An 18,829-nucleotide genomic window follows, 5' to 3' on the forward strand; every position below is an offset into this window, starting at 1 on the left:
CAAAGGCCAACACTGCGCCTGGCATTTGACAGGAACTCAATTAATAAATAGAAGCAGGAAACTTTCACAAATTTTTACAAGATTCTGAACTTAAAGATGCCTTTTGGGTTTTCTTTTTAAAACCTGTTTGTATGTTCAAGCACTCTTTCATACATTTCTTTTTTTTAATCAGAAAAAAAGGCACAATGGCTCATTTTCAAATCCTATCTTTAACTACCCTCCAATATCGGAGAGGCAGTTAAGCTCCAAATCAACTCAACGCACACACCGGTGGGTGGTTTCTCTCAGGCTCGGTAACAGGTAAGTTACCTTAGAGCAGGAAAGCAAGCAGAGTCTTTTCACGTGGCAGCGCCCCAAGGGGCAACAGCGTGTGATAGCCCTTACAAATAAATACGGTTTCCTCGCTCGTCATTGAGAGCTTTAAAAGAAAAGCAAAAGATGCCATTGAGTCAAATTCTGACCCCTGGTGGCCCCGTGTGTTTCAGAGTTGAAATGTACTGAATAGGATTTTCAGCGGTGTCTTAACTGGCTTTCCACCAGTTTTGACTGGTGCATTTCTCTCTGAAACAGACTGGCAGGCCCTTCTTCTTGGGCACCTAGGATTGCTTTCAACCCACCACCCTTTCAGTTATTAGTCTAAGTGTTTAACCATATGCTCTTACCAGGTAAGAAAAGGATTTATGACTGTGTGTCTGGGGTCCTGTCCTAACTGCTAGTAGTAAAGATATCAGTCAACTGTAGTGGGTTGGTTTTTTGTTTGTTTCTTTGTTTTTTCAGAATAAAAGCAAAGGTTCTTGCTAAGACCATCACCACACACTGCAAAGCCATTATAAATTTGAATTAAAATTCCTTCAATCCATCGTCTTTAAACTTCTACCATATGACTGGATGGGATCATGCAAATAAGATGAAGAGGATTCATTGAATGAGGAGTTGGGCAGTTTTGCGATTGCACTTGGTACAAATTGAGCCATCTCAGAAGCAGGAACCACGAATCTCACAGCCACGGAGAAGGATGCACCAGGAGGGAAGCACACCTGAGACCCCTGTGTGGAAAGACAGGGCAGAGAAGCTGTGATGACACAGTGAGGAAGAGCAGAGGGGCAGCACCGAGACCATGCAGCTGAGCAGTAAAACGAAGTGCCTTCTGGTGCTGCAATGCCAACAGAGCTTTGTAGCACCTGGCCAAGCAGGGCAGAGGCTGTGTGGCTGGGAGGCGGAGCAGCAGAGAGAGATCCATCTGGCAGCAAGGCTAAGAGGAGGCGCTGTTGTGCATAAAAGCATTGCACCTTAGTGCTTCCTGCTGTGAACTTGTGACTTGTTAGCCTCCCTCGTAACCACCCATAGTCCTAAGTATTGTTGTGAGTTCTGTGTAACCATTGCAACAGCATTTCTAACCCAGCAGAGAAGCAGAGTGCCATGGAGGAGCAGTGCAGTGGTTCCGAAGCGATACAGACGGATGCAGGGTAGAGGCATGCCTGGCCTGGTCTCAGAGGAATCATCCTGGGGCAGGTGTGAGGTCGGACTCTCCTCCTATCAGCCTGAACAATTCAAACAGTAAAAGAGAGCACAAAACTTCCATCACAATGTCTCCAAATACCTTCATCTTCACTTAAAAAATTGTTGTTTTTTTTAAAAAACAGCTTTGTTGGTCAGATTACAATAAAGGACCAATCACTAAAAGCCAAAAGGGCAGACCCATGATATTATGGCTTATGTGCCCATAAATTATGTGCTAGGACCCTAATCCCTGTCCTTTGGATGGAATCCTGTTGTAAATCATACTTCCTTGGTTACATTAATTAGATTTTTATCTGAGGGTGGACGCTAAATCTAATTACTTCTGAGTTACAAAAAGAACAGAATGGAAACAGAGGGGGATGAAGAAAGACAATGGGGGCAGATGCATGTACAACGATTGCTGGCAGCTAGCAGAAGCTGAAGCCAGCAAGAAAGAACCTCCCCCCGAGAGCCACACCAGAAATGTAGACTTCTGGCCCCCTAAACAGTAAGAAACTAGATTCCTGTTCTTTAAAACCACCCACATGTAGTACTTGGGTCACGGCACCATGAGACAATTCCGACACATGAACCATATTAACACTGGCCATTTGAAAGAATTCTCAGATGGACGGTGGGAGAGAGCAGTGACAAAAAAGGAGACTATCTCAGAATTATAAAGGCTAATTGGGCATTTGTGTTGGGATATGTAATTTTCCATGGGGGGAGGGGAGAATGCAATATTGAGAAAACTGCAGAGAAAAAAAAGATAGTTGCAGTACTTAGTAGTCCCAGATCCTGATTGTAGAAGGAAGACGGTGAGCCCAGCTCTACAGGAGCGAAGGTACTACCGCTTTGGAATGTACACTCATTACTGGCTTCTAGGAAGAAATAGCCCCCACCTAGGTATCACACTACCAAGTAGTATAGCTTTCTCATGATCATCAACACAAGCCCCAATCCCACATGTATGTGCTTTCACCTCTGTCACAATTTAGAATTGTGGGTCCCACTGTGGGCAACCTCGTGGGAGGCGTCACCCAGCTTACACATGGTGGCGGCAGGCCTTCTTCCTTGCCGTCTCCTACTGAGTGGTCAGGTCTCATTGTATCCGCCCCAGAGATGCTTATTGTAACGACTGGGCAAATAAATCTATAATGAAGTCTTGGGAAAGAGACTGCACTCACTCTCAGCTGAAAAGGGAAAATCCTGGCGGAAAAGGCTCTTTGTTCTGCTCCCTGTTCCCTGCACAGACAGGCGTGCCAAGGCACAGCCACAGTCAGACTGCAACTACAGGGCTAAACGCCACCCAATGAGGAGAGAGGACAAAGAAGAGAAAAGAAGTCACTTGACGCCTTTGAACAGCTCTGGAGCCTAGACACTTCACACACACACACACACACACACACACACACACACACACTTCCCTCCCCACCCCACCCCCTGCCCGACTTCTTGTTAAATGAAAAGTTAAGCTCCTGACCTGAAAAAGCCACTGGGTGCTGGGTTTTCAATTGGTGCAGGCATATACCTTCCTGTCCGCTGCAGTCATCATATAACAAGCCTCTCAAGCTATCTTTTAACTTATCAAAGACCAACTTACCCCCCAAGTATTCACGGAGACGAGATTTCCTGAGGGTGCGTACTGCTTGCTTTGTGCCGTGAGCTCGGGGCTTTTGATACCCACCTCCTCTCGTGCCGCAACTGTGTAAGGGGTAGTTAGGATCCCGAGTCGGGCTCCTCGGATGTCCTTCCTGCTAACCTGCACAACATCTGGGGTTTTGTTTGTTGGCTTCCTTGGTTTGTTTTTTTTGGGGGGGGGAATAAAGGGGAGGGTCTCTAAAGCACTTTGAACAGCACTTGTCTGTCATATCGTGGTGGCCTGTGTGGTACCATGATGCCGGAAGCTATGTGACCAGTATTTCAAATACCAGCTGGGTCACCCAGGTCAAGCAGGCTTCATGGGAACTTTCAAACTAAGAGCAAAGTACAAAGAAGCAATATGCCCACCTCTGAGGAATCCGCCACTGAAAAGCTTCTTACTATAGCAGAACATGGCCGATTATAGTACCCGAGGAGACGCTCCTTAATTTGGAAAGCCCAAACTACGACTGAGGAAGAGCTGTCTTCTCAAAGGAGAGTCAGCCATAATGACATGGATGGAGGAAAGCCTTTAGGACCCCAATTTGCTGATGAGGCATGACTCAAAAGGAGACACAACAGGAAACATCTACTAATAAATGGAACTTGGTGTGTATGAGGCATCAATGTAGGAAAATTGAAAGTCAGCACAAATAAAATGGAATGTTTACAGATCAAATTCCTAAGTATTATTGAACTCAAATGGACTGTTATTGGCCATTTTGAATCAGCCCGTCTTATGGTTCTGAGCCAAAATGACAAACTCAAGAGTAATGCATTGCACTCATTACCCAAAAAGGGCATTTTAAAATCTATCTTGAATTACAAGATTATCTGTGACAGAATAGTATCTATCTGCATACAAATAAGCAACTATGATTCAAATTTACACACCAACCACTAAGTTAGTAATGAAGAAACTAAAAAATTCTACCATTTTTTTCAGCCTGAAATTGATCAAAATGCACTCAAGGTGCATTGACAATTACTGTCAATTGGAATGCAAAACATGGAAACAAATAGGAAGGAACAGTAGTTGGAAAATAAGGGCTAAGTGATAGAAATTAAGCTGGAGATTGCATGGTAGAATTTTACAGGACCAGCAACTTCTTCATCAAAAAATGTGGGGTTTTTTTCTACAACACACAGACTGTACACACGGACATCTCCAGATGGAATGCACAGAAATCGAATTGACTACATCTGTGGAAAGAGACGACAGAGAAACTCAATAACAGCAGCCAAAACAAGGGCTAGACTGACCGTGGGAAAGAGCCTCCGTGGTTCAAGTGTATATTCAAGTTGAAGCTGGAGAGAATTAAAATGAGTCCACAAAAACCGAAACGCCAGTGTGAAAACATCCTACCTGAATTTTGACGAGCATCTCAAAAACAGATTGGATTCATTGAATCCTAAAGACAGAAGACCCCCTGGGCTGTGGGATGGGTTCAAGAAATTAATACATGAAGAAAGCAAAAGGTCATTTTAAAAGACAGGAACGAAAGAAAAATCCAAGTGAATGTCAGAAGAGACTGAACCTTGCTCTTGATCTTAAAGAAGCAAAAGCCAGTGGAAGAAATGATGAAGTAAAGAGTTGAACAAAAAGTTCCAAAGAACAGCCAGAGAAGACAAAGAGTGGTAATAAAATGTGCAAAGACCTGAAATTAGGAAACCAAAATGAAAGAAATGTTCAGCATATCATAAGCTGGAAGAACTGAAGAAAAAAATTCAGGCCTCAAGGTGCAATATTACAAGATTCTATGGGCAAAATAGTGAATGATGCAGGAAGAATCAAAAGAAAAATAGATTCACTGTACCCAAAAGAACAGGTGGACATTCAACCATTTCAAGAGGTAGAACATGATCAAGAACTGATGATACTACTTGTACAACTCTTCTAAATATAATTGAGTGGTTTAATTTTATGTGAATTATATGCTAATAAAACATTTTTTAGAAATTGAATAATACCTACTTCACAGGAGAAGGAAAACATAAAAGAACAGGGTACTATAGGAAGAAGTCCAAGTAGCACTGACGGCACCAGCTAAAGAGCAAGGCTCCAGGAACAGGCAAAGGATCAGCTGGAATATCTCAGCAAGCCCATGAAGCATGAGAAACACCCACTCACCTATGCCAAGAACTTTGGAAGACAAATAGCTGGCCAACCAAGTGTTTGTCCTAATTCCAAAGAAAGGTGCCCCAGCAGAATGCACAAATTGTCGTGTAATATCGTTAATATCACATGCAAGTGAAATTTTGCTGAAGATCGTCCAACAACAGCTGCAGCAGTACACTGACAACGAGCGGCCAGAGATTCAAGTTGAGGTCCGAAGAAGATATGGGACAAGGGATATCATTGCTGATGTCAGGTGGATCTTGGCTGAAAGCAGAGAGTACCAGGAAGATGTTTACTTTTGTGGTCTTGACAATGTCAAGGCATTCAACTATGTGGATCTTAACGAACCATGGATTGCCTTAAGAATGGGACTTCCAGAACACTTTATTGTGTTCATGCAGAACCTGTACATCTGCATGGTTTACAATCAGGAAAGGTCGATGCCAGGGTTGCATGCTCTCATCATACTTATTCAATCTACTGAGCAAACCACCAGAGAAACAGGATTGAATGAAGAAGAATCTAGTATCAGGAATGGAGGGATTCTCATGCAAATGGATGCAAATGACACAACCTGGCTTGCTGAAAGCAGCGAGGGGCACTTGAAGCACTTCCTAATAAAGATCAAGGACTGCAGCCTTCAGTATGGATTACGATGCACAGAAAACACAACCCTCGCCACTGGATCAACAAACATCGTGATAAATGGTGAAAACACTGAAGTCGTCCAGGATTTCCTCTTTCATGGACCCACAATCAATGCTCACGGAAGCAGCAGTCAAGAGCTCAGGCAACACGTCGCGTTGGGTACATCTGCTACAAAAGACCTCTTTAAAATATTGAAGAGCGAGGTGATCACTTTGAGGACTAAAGTACCAAGTCATGGTATTTTCAATCACCTCATGTTCCTGTCAAGGTTGGACGCTGAATATGGAAGGCTGATAAGAATTGATGTGTTTGAATTATGTTACTGGCAAAGACTACTGAAAATACAGTGGACCTCCAAATGAACAAGCACATCTGTCTTGGAAGAAGTACAGCCAGAATGCTCCATGGAGTGAGGACAGTGAGACTTCTTCTCGAGTACTTTGGACATGTTTTCACAAGGGACCAGCCCCTGGAAAAGGACATCATGCTTGGCAAAGAAGAAAGATATCAAGAAAGAGGAAGACCCACAATAAAATGGATGGACACAGTGGCTGTGACAGTGAGCTTAAACATACCAGTCACTGTGAGGTTGGCGCAGGATCAGGCAGTGTTTGTTCTCTTGTGCAGAGGGTCACTGATTCAATGACACCTAACAATGACGAAAAAGCATTTTTAAGGAGTCCCAAAAGCATCGTGGGTGCTGAATTGGGCTACTAACTGCCAGGGCAGCAGTTCAAAGACATCCATCGCTCTGCAAGAGCAAGGTGAGGCTTTCCACTCCTGTTCAGCTTGGGGGCCTGTGCTGGTGAAGACTGACAGCCGTGAGAGCCTATACAAGTTGCTACGAGTTGAAGGTGACTTGGTGGCAGTGGATTTGGTTTGGGACATTAAGCACTTTTTACTGTTGATTCTGCTCTTGACTTTACTACAAATGACCTATCAACATTTTTTTTTGTTTGAGGAAGATTTCCACTAAAAATTAAATCCAGACTCTGAAAAAAAGAGTCCACGTTGCAGTTGAAAACCAAACAAGCATGTGTTTTCCAGTGTTCTGACATCTTTATTCAACATGTAGAACCAAAAACCAAATTCACTGCCATCAAGTCAACTCGGACCCATGTGGACAGTAACCCCACGAGATAGCATAGAACTGTCCCTGAGGTTTTTAACTCTTTACAGAACTCTCATCTTCCTCCCTAGCATTTACTAAATACCTTGTGCCTGGCCTTGGGGTAAGTCCCCATTTTATATGCATCATCTCACTCAGTGTTCACAACCTCTCCTTAAGATGGAACTACTATTATACCCATTTTGCATATGAGCAAACAGAGCAGTGCGTACAGGCACAGAGTGTTCTTTAACAAAGTGTCTATCTACACACCAATGCTCCAGTTCAAAGGAATGAACACAAACACAAACGCAAAGCAAAAAAACATGTTCACTTCCATCAAGTCGATTCGGATTCACAGCAAACATACAGGATTTCTGTGGTTATAGTTCTTTATAACAATAGATAGCCTCATCTGTCTCCCACAGAATCGTTGGTGCGTTTGAACCACCAACCTTGGAGTTAGCAGTCCAACACTTAGCTAACAGGGGCACCAGGACTCCTTCAGAGCAACTAAAAGGGCAATGAATTCATTTTGCTGTCAGTGTTAAGCAAAAAGAGTCATCAGGAATGGCTCAGGAGTGGTCAAGGCAAAGACAATTACACTAAAAAAAAAAGTGGAGGTGTCTATGGTAGTGAAAAGTACTCTAAACCTGAGCAAAATCTACAGCTTCATGCTACTGTCTAATAAGAGCTTCAGACAGGGTGTACTCAGAACAACGAACATACTGTCCGCTACAAGAAATACCAGGAACATTAGACTTCTGTGATTGCTGCTTAATCATAAAATCATTTATTTTCCAGTATATTTGATTTTCCCTTTTGAATATAAGGATGTGTACTTTAAATATTACATTATCTACTATGTACGACAATCAATTTGCTAATAACCTGGTCAGTCTATGCAGTCATCACTTTGGTTTTGGACGTGCATTTTTTTTTTCCCTCTTAGTATCAGGGAGTGAGTACCCCTTTCAGAGCCGGGGGCTTCAGACAATGAATTTTCCCAGGCCCTCTCTGAAAAGGTGACATCACAATTCACACCCAGATCTGACCCAGAGTCCTTGCTATGTTCAAGAGATCTGATGTATTCTGATTGCCTATTAGGCTTGGCCAAGTGTGGACTAAACACCTATGTTAGTTTCACCTTGTCTCTTGCTTCGCTTTACTTCCATTACTTTGCTTTCCTATATTTTTATTCTTATTTCTTCCTGCTCGCCCGAAATATCTAGGAAATGATTACCTAGTCACCAAATCATAAGAAAATCTTCATGTATATGTGTTGATATGAAAAAGATAACATTATTTCTCTCCTTACTTTGAGTCAATGCTGCGTGATGACCTTGATTAGCTCCGGCATTCAAGCCAGCAGGAGTGTATGTTCCCCTGATGCCCATCAGTGTAAAATTGCAACGTGGCTTTCAAAGCCTTTAGCAGCAAAGTCCTAAAAGCCCACCAGGTGTCAACCTCAGTTCACAAAACAGTTCATTTCCCCTGGCAAGTCCACCGACTTACTTTCTCTGCTAACACTTCAGGAATTTCAAACGCTTCAGAATGTCTAAGCTTTCAACATTTTTACTTTTGTGGCAGGCAGAACTGTTTTCGTTAAAAAAAAGAAAACTGTTAGTATACATATGCAAATGCCATGTCTGCCTCCCCAGTACACTGTTAACAGACACTAAAATGGTCTTGGCAACTCTTTGTCCCAACTTTACATCTCCTGGGGCCTTTCCCCTGCCCCCTTTCATGCTTTACATGATAACTCACGTTGGGTGGATCTTAACGAACCAACAAAAGAAACTCACGTGAACTATGTAATAGAAATTTTGAAAACCAGTAGTAAGCACAGAAATGCAAAACAATGTTTATCATCGTATAAGACTGTCCATGGAACCCATTCCAACGTCGGCTAGCCCCTTCTAAAACCTGCAGATGCAAAGAAACTCCCATTTTCAGAAACTGGGACCCCACTGCTGGTGGGATTGGAAAACGGCTCAGCTGCTGGGCAAACAGTTTGGTGAACACACAAAAAGTTAAACACAGAATTATAATATGATCCAGTCAATTCTACTCCTAGATATATGCCCAGAGGAACGAAAAGAACACAAAACAGATACTTGTACACCAGTGTTCACTGCCACATTATTCAAAATAACTAAAAGTTGGAAACAACTGAAATGTCTATTAACAGATAAGTGAATAAACAAGTGGCAAACACACACCAAATAAACTCCCTGCCACTGAGTCAGCGCCAACTCACAGAGGCCCTGAAGGAGAGAATAGAAACTCTGAGTTTCTGAGACTGTAACTAGTTACCAAAGCTCCCTCTTTCTGCCAAGGGCCAGCTAAGGGTTTCAAACAGCTGGCCTTGAGGATTGCAGCCTGAGGTATGACCACTAACTCACTGAGGCTCCTCTACATACAGTGAAACATTATTTGGCCATGAAGCAAAAATGAAGAATGAATACATGCTACAGACATACATGAAAATATTATGCAGATTGAAATTATTATGAACCTTGAAAACATTGTGCAGACTGAAATTATTTAAGTCAAATATAAAGATGCTATAACCCCCATTTACGTATATGAACCTTCTAAAGTTGACAAATATCTAGTAGCCAAAGTTTCTTAGTGGTTACCAGGGGCAGAGGGAAGAGGGCAGGGGAAAGTCTTGCTTAGGGATCACTAGGCTTCCATTTAAGGTGATGGAAACTTTAGGAATAGATGGATAGTGGTGATGGATGCACAATATGGTGAACACAACTAACATGAATTACACATCTTAAAAAATGTCCAAATGGTATATGTTTAGTTAGCTATACCTACTGATCCTGATTTAGAAATTCACATTTTTTAATATTTACTATTTATAGTGACATTACAAGAAAAATACCTAATAATCTGTCCATTTTACACAATACACAAATAAAACATTTAAAAAGCCATTTCTTCTCTACATTTCCTTGAAATCATATGGTTTACAAAAATGTGCATCAAAATTATTTAAAATGAGGACATGATATTGATGAACCAAAATTGATTGGACTCACTGTTGAAGTTTTGTGATACTTCTAAGGAAGACTACCTTTCTCTTCACTTTCCTACATACTGGAATTTTCCATATTAAAAACATGTATACACACATTTTTTAAAAGGGAGGGGCTGTTTCCTTGACCAATATCTTACTGTCCATATTTTAGCCTCATTGAATTTTTGGTCCATTGCATAGAAGAATTTCTCTACTAATAAAAATACAACTCATTAAAGATTAACTTGCCCCCAGGACAGTTTCTCTGGAAACAAATTCCAAGCATTATAATCACCAATTTGCACTTTGTTGACTTAGAGGCAGACAATCTTATTTATCCTGAATTAACTTGGAAACCTCCACATATTTTAAGATGATTGGACAAAGAAAAATGGCAAATACAAACAGAAACTAATCAGAAACTTAACCAAGCAAATACAGACTTTTATTTACTTTGCATTTTTCTAATGAAATGCTTTCCACCAATGAACATCTAACAATATTAGAATAAGCTTAAGTGGTCTACTTTGGTTATTAGATATCTTGCTTCTACAATTATGAAATGTTTTAAATCTGGTATAATCAAGATTCTTTTTTTCCCTTAAATCAAATATAAACTATGTATTAGATATCATGGCAGGCACTGAGAAAACTCTTAAATCCACAAGATAGTATTTCTGTAACAGTTTTGAAACAATTACTGTTTACTAAGCTCTTATCATTTTTCAAGCACATTTGTAAAGCTCGGACCTCACCAGCATTATCTTTCTCAATTCTCACAAACCTCTAAAGAAAATACCCATTTTGCATAAGAACACACGGCAACTGGAGACCCCAGGGCCTTCCTTTCCCTTGGGATTTGAGAGCCCAGGTCTAAGTGATCTAAGCGCTCCCATTTACTATCACCACCTGGACAAAAGCAATGAAGTCCATCATTACTTTGGGCTGAGGAAATCTGTCTCCTTGGTTCAAGCAGATGGCCCTGCATAATCTGACACTTGGCCGAATGCTTCATAAACTGCCCTGGGGCATGGGCCACTGGCTTCTACCATTAAGAGTACTCGAAGTTTACTTTCTTAGGAATACTTCACTTGTAGGTGATTTCACAAAGTTAATAAAAGTTCTACATTATATCATTAGTGAGTCTTGGAGTTGAAAAGTGACTGTTTCAATATATAGAGATATATGCAGATATATAGGCATCCTTGTGGGGAGTGGTTACAAATTAAGCTGCTAACCACAAGCTCAGCTGTTTGAACCCACCAGGGGCTCCATGGGAGAAAGACACAGTTTTGGTTTCTACTCCTGTAAAAAGCTATAGTCAAGGAAACCCACAAGGGGCAGCGCTAGCCTGTCTTACAGGCTCGCTGTGAGTCAGAACTGACGCGATGGCAGTGAGTTTTATACATATAGAGAGAGAAAAAGATTGTTGGAAAATGTTAACTCCATTTTTCTGGAAAGAAAAACAACCCAACAAAACAAAACGTAATTTTGCAAAAATTCTTTTGAACCACGTAAGGTCAAAATACTACCCCTACAAACGAGAAGTTTCAAGTATGTCTTTGCAAATATCCTTTAATTAAAAGATGTTTTCCTATTTAAAAAAAGGGGGAATGTCTCATTTACATCACATTCATTTTTAAAAATACACCTACTTCTAAAGCACACAAGGCACAGGGGCTTTCCAGAAGCCAATATCACTATCATTGTTTAAACAAAACTCAGGTTCACTGCCATCGAGTCAATTCTGACCTATAGTGACCCTACAGGGCCTGGTAGAACTGCCGTTGTGGCTTTCCAAGATTGTAACTCTTTATGGGAATAGAAAGTCTCATCTTTTCCAGCAGAGCATCTAGTGGTTTTGAACTGCTGACCTTGCAGTGAACAATCCAACTCGTAACCCCTATGCCACCAAAGCTCGTTGTTTATATATACAAGGGGGCATCAAAGGTTCATGAGAAATGGAATTAAAAAAATAATGGAATCCATGCATTTTTTGAATAGGGAATTTCCTTGTACGTGCACACGCAGAACACACAAAGGAGAAACAGTGTTGTGAAGTGGCTCTTCTTACACATCATTGCAAACTCAGGCGGATGTGTTCAATCCAAATAATCTCACAACAATCTCTTTTCTCAAACAAATTTAATAGTTTGTTTTCTCATAAGAAAAAAAAACTAGGAAAACACCACAGCACGTCTCAAATAGCTAAAATGAGTTACTAATATGTACCTGGGTTCTTCATGTCTAAAAGTGGCTTGCACTATTCTCAGTTGAAAAGTTTATCACGGAAGATTACAAAATTTGAAAGAAAACTAGGTGAGAGCATGAAAGAGCCAGGCATGGCAAGCATTAGGGATGTTTATCAATGAAAACAGGCAACAAGGGAGATGCATCTGTCACACATCCAAAAAAGACACACCAGACACTGCTATTTGTTTTCCCCAAGTTATTGTTTGGGAACGCATGTTGTTCTCTCTGAAAACAACCTGTTTAATTGGTTTTAAAAGCCACCGCATTTCCAGGGAGTGCTAAAAGGCTCCCATTTGGAGATGCTTTGACTGATAGAGTTTGATTAAGTTATGCATAAAGGCGCAAAAGAAAGTTTGGAAAGCTCCAATCTTCCCATGATATAAGGACACTAGCTACCAAATCTCCAGTGTGCTCTGTATGAATCTGTATCAAGCGCCCTTGGTGAGGCTAGTGCTCAGTCCTCTGCCCTTATTTTAAGGATGACAGTCTTTCAAACTATCTCACTTATCTCTTTGGATGGGGCAATGAGCCATATTGGTGACTCTACGTAGGCTAGTAATTAACATTTTTAAGGAAGGTCAGGATGACCTTGGTCGCTGCACCATTCACTGGGGGGGGGGGGGGGATTGAGTCCTAGCCCTATCGCTCAGCCTTCGTGTCCAGTTCGGTGGAGGACAACAAAACTGGGAGAGTACTGAGAAACTAGAGAGCTGGGGGAAAGACACCCCAAATTGTGAAAAAGCCAAGTCAGACACCCGTCGTTCAGGAAGATGCTTAGGAACTGAGCGTAACCCAAGCTAGATGTCTTGTGGAAGCCAGTGAGCGAGCGAAGGAGCACCCGCTGCCCTCGCAAGCACAGCAGCACTGCCCTGACCCCACCGGCCTGGGCCGCTCTCACTGGGGCTCCTGTCGGACATCCGCAAGCGTTTCCCCGCAGCGAGACGAGGCCCTTCAGCTGGCGGGGGTGGCCACTGACCAGGGTACAGTTACCCAGAAACAGAGAGCGCGGGCTGTCAGGGCGGCGAGAGGGCTCTCAACACGCGCGGTGCGAGCAGGTCTGGATGGCACCACCCAAGTGGCTCTCCAAAGTCCAGAGCGCAACTCGGGTGCGTCTGAACCCCCCCACCCCACCCCCCGGGCCCTCAGTTTTGCTGAAGCCCGGCCAGGTAACGGGGGCCTCCGCTGCCTGGAGACCCCGAAGAGAGCCGGCGGGCTCCCCAGTCCTCGGACGTCCCCGTCGGGCTCCGCAGAGGAGGGGAGCCACCCGAGAACCCAGTGTGCCGCGGGCCCGCGGGACGGCGCGGGGAGCGGGGCGGGGATGTCCGGGAAGGGCTGGGGGGCCAGCCCCGGAGTCCGCGGACGCGGGGGGCTGCCTACCTTGTAACATGGCCTCAAGTTTCTTCCTGTCCACGCGGAAGCGCTCCTCGCTCCACTCGGGGCTGTGCAGGGGCGCGCCGGCGACGAGGTCGTCCTCGGAGCCGGGCAGGGGCGAGTCGGTGCTGCGCTCGCTGTTGGAGCCCGGGTCCGACTGCGCCGCCAGAAAGCCGGACTCGCCCTGGGCGGCCATGGTGGGCGCACGGCGCTCGGCCGGCGCCGCCTCCGCTCGCCCGCGGGACTCGACTGGCTGCCCGCGCCGCGGCGCTAGCTTGTCCGCCCGCCGCCGCCGCCAACGCCGCTGCCGCCGCCGCCGCGGAGCCCCCGGCGCATCCCCACCCCGCGCGCCGCCCCCGCCGCCCGCCGCCCCGGCTGCCGGCCTGCGTCCCGGGCCAGTGGCTGCGCCGGCCCCCACCAGCACCGCCCGCGCGGAGTGAGCGCGCCGCGCCGCCCGCGCCTCCATGCGCTGGGCCCGGAGCCCCCTCCCCGCCCCGGCAGCCGCGCGCTCATTGGCCGGCCGGGCCCACGGGGAGCCGCGCGGGCGGGCGGCCCCTGGCGCTCACACTCACTGGCTCGCGCGCGCACACACGCACACACACACACTACGCGCGCACACACACACACACACACACACACCCACCACGTATTCACTGCCCCTTTCCCGGTCTTAGCCGCCCGGGACCCTTCCCCGCCTCCACGCGGACGACCACCGTGCTGCAAACGCAGACCCTGGTCAAGTTCAAGTTCAAGCGCCAACACAGCTCCCATGCACGTGATATCCACATATAGTTCCTACCCGCCACGTCCCCCAGACTCCCTTCTTTTTGCAGACACTCCCGAGTCCCCCCTACCCCCATCCTCAAGCTCACAGGCCTGTGGATCCCACAAGTTTGAAAGGCGAGAAGATAGGTCTTGGAGGAGACATGATGTCCATCTTCTCGGACACCGCCTGGGGCAATGGCTTGTGTGTCCTGGATGACTCCTCTCAAGAGCTCTTCTCGCCATGCCATCCCGAGAGCAAAGGGACCAGCCGCTGGGCACGGATTAAAAAGAGACTTAAAGCTGCCTTTTACTCTGGTATGGGGTGAACTCTTTGGCTACCTGATTCTCAGGGGAAGGCAAATTCTCTGGATCCTGGCACCCGTGAGAGGGTTGTCTTGTCAGGGACTACAGACTCACCTATGTTTTTAAAGTTAGCCTCTCGCAAGGTCATGATCCATAAATGAACCCCTGCCCTGCTCACCTAGTGCCTCTCTCAAACTTGGGTTTTAAGTCTAAGGTGAGTGGAGACTGTTAGACCAGGCATGCCCTTGGAACCCTTGTTTTCCCAGGCCATCCTACGTTAGACCCCCCACCCACTCACCTTTGTCTTCTGAAGGAGCCTTGGTGGCAGAGTGGTTTTACCCCTGGGGCTGCTAATGGCAAGGTCGGCAGAACACCACCCCCACGCCCCCACCCCAGCCTCTCCAAGGAGATGGAAGAGGCTGTCTGCTCCCGTAAAGAATCGCAGCCTCAGAAACCAAAGGGGCAGTTCTACTCTGTCCTAGACGCAGTTCTCTGTCGCTTGGAGTCAGAATTGACAAGGTGTCAATTCAGTTTGGTATGGTTTTGTTCGTCATTGCCAGGAGCCCGTGAATAATTACATAACCTGAAGATAAAGTATATTTATTTTAAGTTCAGTGGTCAACAAGATTTGTCTCCATGCCAGGAACTGTGGCTTAATTGATGGAGGAGGACATCTGGATTCTCGTCAGTAACGTGGTTTGACTCGGGTCACACCACTTCCGGTGGAAGAATCAGCACAGACCTATCTGCCTAACCCATAAACTCCAAACTGCTGCTCTGTATAGTAGAGAAATGTTGTGTTGGCTCCTTCCAAACCAACTTCACTTTCCTGATTCACCATCTGAATTTATTATCGTACAAGACCTTGGTTTAAGCACAAAAGAGGGTTCTCAAGGAAACGCTCCACAGCTTATCTTCAGTGAAGTGTGCCATCTTTCCACCCTTCTCTCCCAACCAGCGTTTGTTGAGAAGATAACCAGCCAGTCACCGCATTCGGCTTAAGGAACGGTGAGCAAAGTCAGACAGCAAACCCTGCGTTCCTACAGCTGAGGGGCCAGTGGCACCAACAACACTGACGGCACTTCCCCTCTGACCATCACGTAAACAAATATAAAGTGACACGTACAGTAAGCCTGACAAATAAGAGGCTTAGATGCGAGAAAACCTATGATGGAGTCATTGACGCCAGTCAGAGACTTCTCAGAGCAAAGGAGTCTAAAGCTGAGAACACATTGAGGGAGAAATTTGAGAAGCAGGGAGGAGAGCTACATCCCTGCAAATGATCATGTGCTCATAACGGCATCGCTGAAAGTAGATAATATAACTGTTCCCATTTTAACATGGAGGAAACTGAGGCAGGGAGCAGTAAAGTGATTTGTCCAAAGGTACCCAATTAAGTGAGGGTGACATCAAAATTTGAACCGTGGCAGTTTCCTTTGAAGATTAGTTGTCAGATTATTTATTCTTGGACCCAGAGCTATATTGTCTCTCACAAGGATTAGGACAAGCAAAGACTCTGTAGCAGGAGGCGGCAGTTTGCCTTTCTCCAATGGAAGAACTACAAGAAGAGGAATCAGCTTGTATCGTGGAGTTTAATAGGTGTTAGTGAGGTATTAGATGTTGCCGGCTGAGGCGAGAGAGGTAAGCAAACGATAGAATATGTAACTTACATAAATCAAGGAGTTTCATCTTTATCCTTAGAACAAATGGAGGCCAGGTAGAAGCTTTAAGCAAAATATGGCATAATTAAATTCGTATTTTTAAAGGATAATGCCACTGTAGCGTGTAGAACAGATGAACGGGCAAGCAAAGGAGTGGAAACCAATTAAGAGACTGTTCAGGAAATTTACATAATGATGCCAATGGAGATGGACGTGAGAGAATTTGAGAAATCCTCTCTAATTGAGGACAGGTTGAGTACGGGGCAGTGGAGAAGGATATATCAGGGAAACAACTAGAATCCTGGTTAACTTAGCTGGGGAAAGGCAGGTGTCACCAACAAAGCAGAGATCACTAATTCGGAGACAAAAGAGAATGAGGTTGAGTTATCACAGAGGCCTCCACAAATGAATTCCTTGTAAGCAACTTGATACATGAGGGGTTCCCCCCTCAAAATGAATTTTTTTCCGCAAAGCTATATATTTAATTCTTTTGACAAAACAACCTCATCACCTTCAAAGTACTCTCCATTACGCTTAATCCATTTGTCAAATCTGAGATTCCATTCTCGGAAACATTTTTCAAACTCATCTGTTTGGATGGCTGGCAGCACCACACTCATTTTTTGTTGTTGTTCCCTCTATATCCTCACATTGCTGTCCTTTCATGTCGCTCTGCATTCCCAGAAACAAAAAGAATTCACACGCAGCGAGGGCAGGTGAGTCAGGTGAGTGGGGCAAGAAAGGCAGGCTGTTTTTGCCAAAAACCGGCATACTTAGATGGCTGCAGGTGAGCAGGTGCATTGTCGTGGTGGGAAAACCAGTCCCCTGTCTGCCACAAATCAGGCCTTTTTTGTCCCACACTGTTATGCAATCTTTTCAGAATCTCTAAATAGAAATCTTCATTAACATTCTGACCTGGTTGAAGAAACTCCAAATGCCCTACAAGTCGACATTTTTGTCCATTCAGAAAGTTGACAGACATGCAAAATAAGATTTGTCATCAAATGACATTTTACCTTTTTTGAAATGAGAAAACCACTTATACACTTTAGTTTTTCCCATAACAATGCCCTTGTAAGCTGTGTTCAACATTACAACAGTCTGTGCGGCATTTTTCCTGAGCAGAAAACTAATTTCACAGTCGCATGCTGTTCTCTTAATCACAAAAAAACAAGGTTCGAGTTAAATTGCTCTTATGAAAAAAATCCACTGTGACCAGAGAGAGCCTTCCCAGGCAATCGCACTGAGTGCACTAACTCAGAATGAATTGCTCAATGATCACCTAACTACCCCCCACCCAGCACAATTCTATTTTGTGTGTGGGGGTTGGGGGGGAATTACCCCTTTGTGTGAGACTGAAACTTAAAAGAACGATGTTGTTTAAACATAAAAAGAACTTATATCTTTGTATATGGGTCATAATTCTACTAGTCATATAGTAGCAAGAAGAAAGGAGGAGAAGGAGGATGAGGAGGAAAAAAGGAGAATGGACAATCAAGGGACGGCACCCCTCACAAATTCTAACACTTGGTGGTCAGATAGAAGTTAGTGTAATGAGAAAGGAGAGGGGAAATAGATCGATGTGTCTATATTTATAGGTTAAGTATTAAGGTGGCGGAAGAACCTTGGGCCTCTACTCAAACACTCCTTCAATGCATGAATACATTCTTTTATTAAATTGGAATTCTATGATGCTCACTCTCCCGATACAACTGCTGAAGCCAAAGCGGGTGAACAAGTAAATGTGGTGAAGAAAGCTGATGGTGCCCGGCTATCAAAAGAGATAGTGACTGGGGTCTTAAAGGCTTGAAGATAAACAAGTGGCCATCTAGCTCAGAAGCAACAAAGTCCACATGGAAGAACACACCAGCCTGTGTGATCGAGTGGTCCCAAAGGGATCAGTTATCAGGCATCAAAGAACAAAAATCATATCATTGGCTGCACACCTCCATGATAGGATCGCTGAAGACAAATGGGTGCATAAGCAAATGTGGTGAAGAAAGCTGATGGTGCCCAGCTATCAAAAGAGATAGTGTCGGGGTCTTAAAGGCTTGAAGTTGAACAAGTGGCCATCTAGCTCAGAAGCAACAAAGCCCACATGGAAGAAGCACACCAGCCTGTGCGATCACGAGGTGCCAAAGGGACCAGGTATAAGGCATCATGCAAAAAATATATACATATATATATATATATGTGTGTGTGTGTGTGTGTGTGTGTGTATCTATATACCATATTGAATGAAGGGGGAAGGGCCCAAGTGTCGGCCACTGGAGATCCCCTCATAGAGGGGTTTAGGAGAGGAGATGGGTCAGTCAGGGTGCGAGGCAGTACCGATGAAGAACACAGCTTTCCCCCAGATCCTGGATGCTTCCTCCCCGCAACTACCATGATCCGAATTCTAACTTGCAGGACTGGATAGGGCAGAGGTT

The 18,829-nt window shown here is 44.6% G+C and overlaps 1 protein-coding gene across 2 annotated transcripts in view; it reads right to left on the reverse strand.

Annotated features, from left to right (window-relative positions):
* Positions 1-13,968, reverse strand: part of BICC1 (BicC family RNA binding protein 1) — a 311,914-nt gene extending 297,946 nt beyond the window's left edge. For both annotated transcript variants that reach the window (XM_075534861.1, XM_075534862.1), the window contains exon 1: positions 13,678-13,968. In XM_075534861.1, coding sequence (XP_075390976.1) covers positions 13,678-13,867 — 190 coding nt within the window. In that variant the 5' untranslated portion in view covers positions 13,868-13,968. The remainder of the gene's footprint in view (positions 1-13,677) is intronic.
* Between the last annotated feature and the right edge of the window lie 4,861 nt (positions 13,969-18,829).

Source organism: Tenrec ecaudatus, chromosome 16 (assembly GCF_050624435.1).
Source record: "Tenrec ecaudatus isolate mTenEca1 chromosome 16, mTenEca1.hap1, whole genome shotgun sequence".
NCBI lineage: Eukaryota > Metazoa > Chordata > Mammalia > Afrosoricida > Tenrecidae > Tenrec > Tenrec ecaudatus.